The 2,500-nt window shown below is 39.5% G+C and overlaps 1 protein-coding gene across 1 annotated transcript in view; it reads right to left on the reverse strand.

Annotated features, from left to right (window-relative positions):
* The window catches only part of LOC109980330 (receptor-type tyrosine-protein phosphatase mu), a 6,675-nt gene that overhangs the window by 171 nt on the left and 4,004 nt on the right, over positions 1-2,500 (reverse strand). The window contains exon 5 of the mRNA XM_065948671.1: positions 1-2,413. This exon is cut by the window's left edge and continues 171 nt beyond it. Coding sequence (XP_065804743.1) covers positions 2,360-2,413 — 54 coding nt within the window. The 3' untranslated portion in view covers positions 1-2,359. The remainder of the gene's footprint in view (positions 2,414-2,500) is intronic.

Raw genomic sequence — 2,500 nt, forward strand, 5'->3', positions numbered from 1 at the left:
GTTAAATCAACCCAGAGTCATATATAACCAGTGTTACATCAACTCAGAGCCATATATAACCAGGGTTAAATCAACCCAAAGCCATACATAGCCAGGGTTAAATCAACCCAAAGCCATATATAGCCAGGGTTAAATCAACCCAAAGCCATATATAGCCAGGATTAAATCAACCCAAAGCCATATATAGCCTGGGTTAAATCAACCCAGCGCTGTATGTGACCAGGATTAGGTGGTTCTAAAGGTGTACATTTTAAAATCATCCAACATGACCCCTCTCTCTTTGTGCTTCAGAACAATAGGAACAACATTGACACTGAAACAACTGAAGGAATAAATATTCTTCTTCCTGCTTCCTCCGACTTTATTTACACTATTAACACGTCGCCTGCGTCCAAAACATCGTCATGCTTCTGAGGAGAATCCTGCAGACAGAGTCGACACAGAAACCAGAACCTGAACTGAGCATGTATGGTGGGATGAAAATTAAACACCACAGAAGAAGACAAACTGAACATCTGCATGTCTTTTAAAATCTCTCTCTGGTAACAAAAAAAAACTGATGTGTTAAGTCTTTAAACTCAACTAACTTTTTTGAACTAAGTCCTCAGAGTTTGCTCTTTCCATGGAAACATATATCTTTAACTTTATTCAAACTGTGAACATAAATCTGTGACATGGCAGACCGCTCAGTGAAGGAGTTTGATGTGACGTTGTTTTATCAGCACATTCAAAGTTTGTTTAATCAGGAAATAAATCCAGCCTGCTGATTGGTTAATCAGTTTGTCTCTGATTGGTTTGTTCTGGTCTTTGTTGTATTCGTGTCGTGACCTCTACCTGTGTGATCGCTAATAACCAGCTGAATCTTTGGAGTATGGTATCCCACAGGGCTCACTTCTGGGTCCTCGCTGCTTTTTTCACTGCTTGCTGATGACACTCGTCAACTAAACTCATCAAAACCCAAACAATCAATGTGTGACTGTTCTCTAAGCTCCGCCCCCTGATGCTCACATCATATACATTACAGACATTATTTACAGTGAAGATGGTGCAGATTTTTAACCTCTGTAAGCAAACAAGATGTTTTTCTTACGGACGATTGGTTCGAGTTGTTGTTTTGAGTGTAAACACAGATCACAATAGAGCGCCACATTAGCTTAAACTCTAATACATTAGAGAAACACAACATGCAAGTTGCTCCGCAAACTTTCAGACTTCAATGTAACATAGTAAAAAATTATATAAAAAAACAAAAAAGTAAATAAATAAATAAAGACACTGTTCTGTCTGAGTTTAACAATCAGGACTTTAACAAACACAGATGCTATGCTAACAGTAAGCAGTCCTTTTTATGCTAATGCTATGCTTACCCAGCTTTGTGAAGTGACACTAGCTTACAACTGTTAGCCATGCTAACATTAGCAACTAACATAAGAGCAAATAAACAGTTAAATTCAAGATTTGTACAAACGGATTCTGATTGGAAGGTCACCATTTGGGGGCGGGGCTTATAGAACAGCTGTCTTATTATTAAACTTAATTCATGATGATAATTCAACTCTTTAGTGTGTTTCTCACACAGACTTCATTTCCCATCATGCCCTTTAGAGGAAACCGACACAATAAGTCTCAGCGTGTTTCAGCGCGGAGGTCCTGATGATCTGATTGTTTGTCTTTATTTGTGAAAACAAAGATCCCGACCTGCTGTGGTTGTAAAATGTCTAAACATTGATTGATTAATTAATTGAGTGATCGATCAGTTAATTGATTGACAGATGCAGAGAGACGATGAGGACTGTAGTCTCCACTCCCTCATATTCTGAATGATGTTGCTCTGAATCCTCTTTGTGATATAAACTTCTTTAATTTAAATGAAAGGATGTTACATTACATTTAAAGTTTATTTGTTCTGGTAATAATGAGATGTTCTTCGCTCTCTGTCTTTGGTGATGCCGTGAACTTCTCCAGACTTGAAGGTGGATATATCAACATTTGATTCCATGATTCACAGACAAACATAAGCTGATTTTCTTTCTAAACAGGACACTGAGGCGAGTTCAGTTAGATCCTGTTAGCCGACAGGATGCTCCACTCGGACGTAGAAAACAGGGACGATGCAGAATCTTCTTTTCATGCGTGACAGTGTTTTGGTTCTTTCAGTTTCATCAGTCAAAGAAAAATAAAATAAGAAAAAAAAAACACGGTGAGTGACAGAGTTCAGTGCAAAAACATCTCCTCTTCCTCACTATCAGTCCTCCCCCTCCTCCTCTTCAGTCAGTAGTTAGCTCCTCCCCCTCCTCCTCAGTCTGTGTGTGCAGCTTGTTCAGCGAGGACGAGGATGAAGGAGCGTCTGTGTTTGAGGCTAAGCAGAGTTCAGATACTCCAGAGCGACTTCATAACAGAACTTATACTGTTCCTGTGGACACACACACACACACACACACACACAGACACACAGACACACACACACACACACACACACACACACACACACACACACACA

Source organism: Labrus bergylta, chromosome 20 (genome assembly GCF_963930695.1).
Source record: "Labrus bergylta chromosome 20, fLabBer1.1, whole genome shotgun sequence".
Taxonomy (NCBI): Eukaryota; Metazoa; Chordata; class Actinopteri; order Labriformes; family Labridae; genus Labrus; species Labrus bergylta.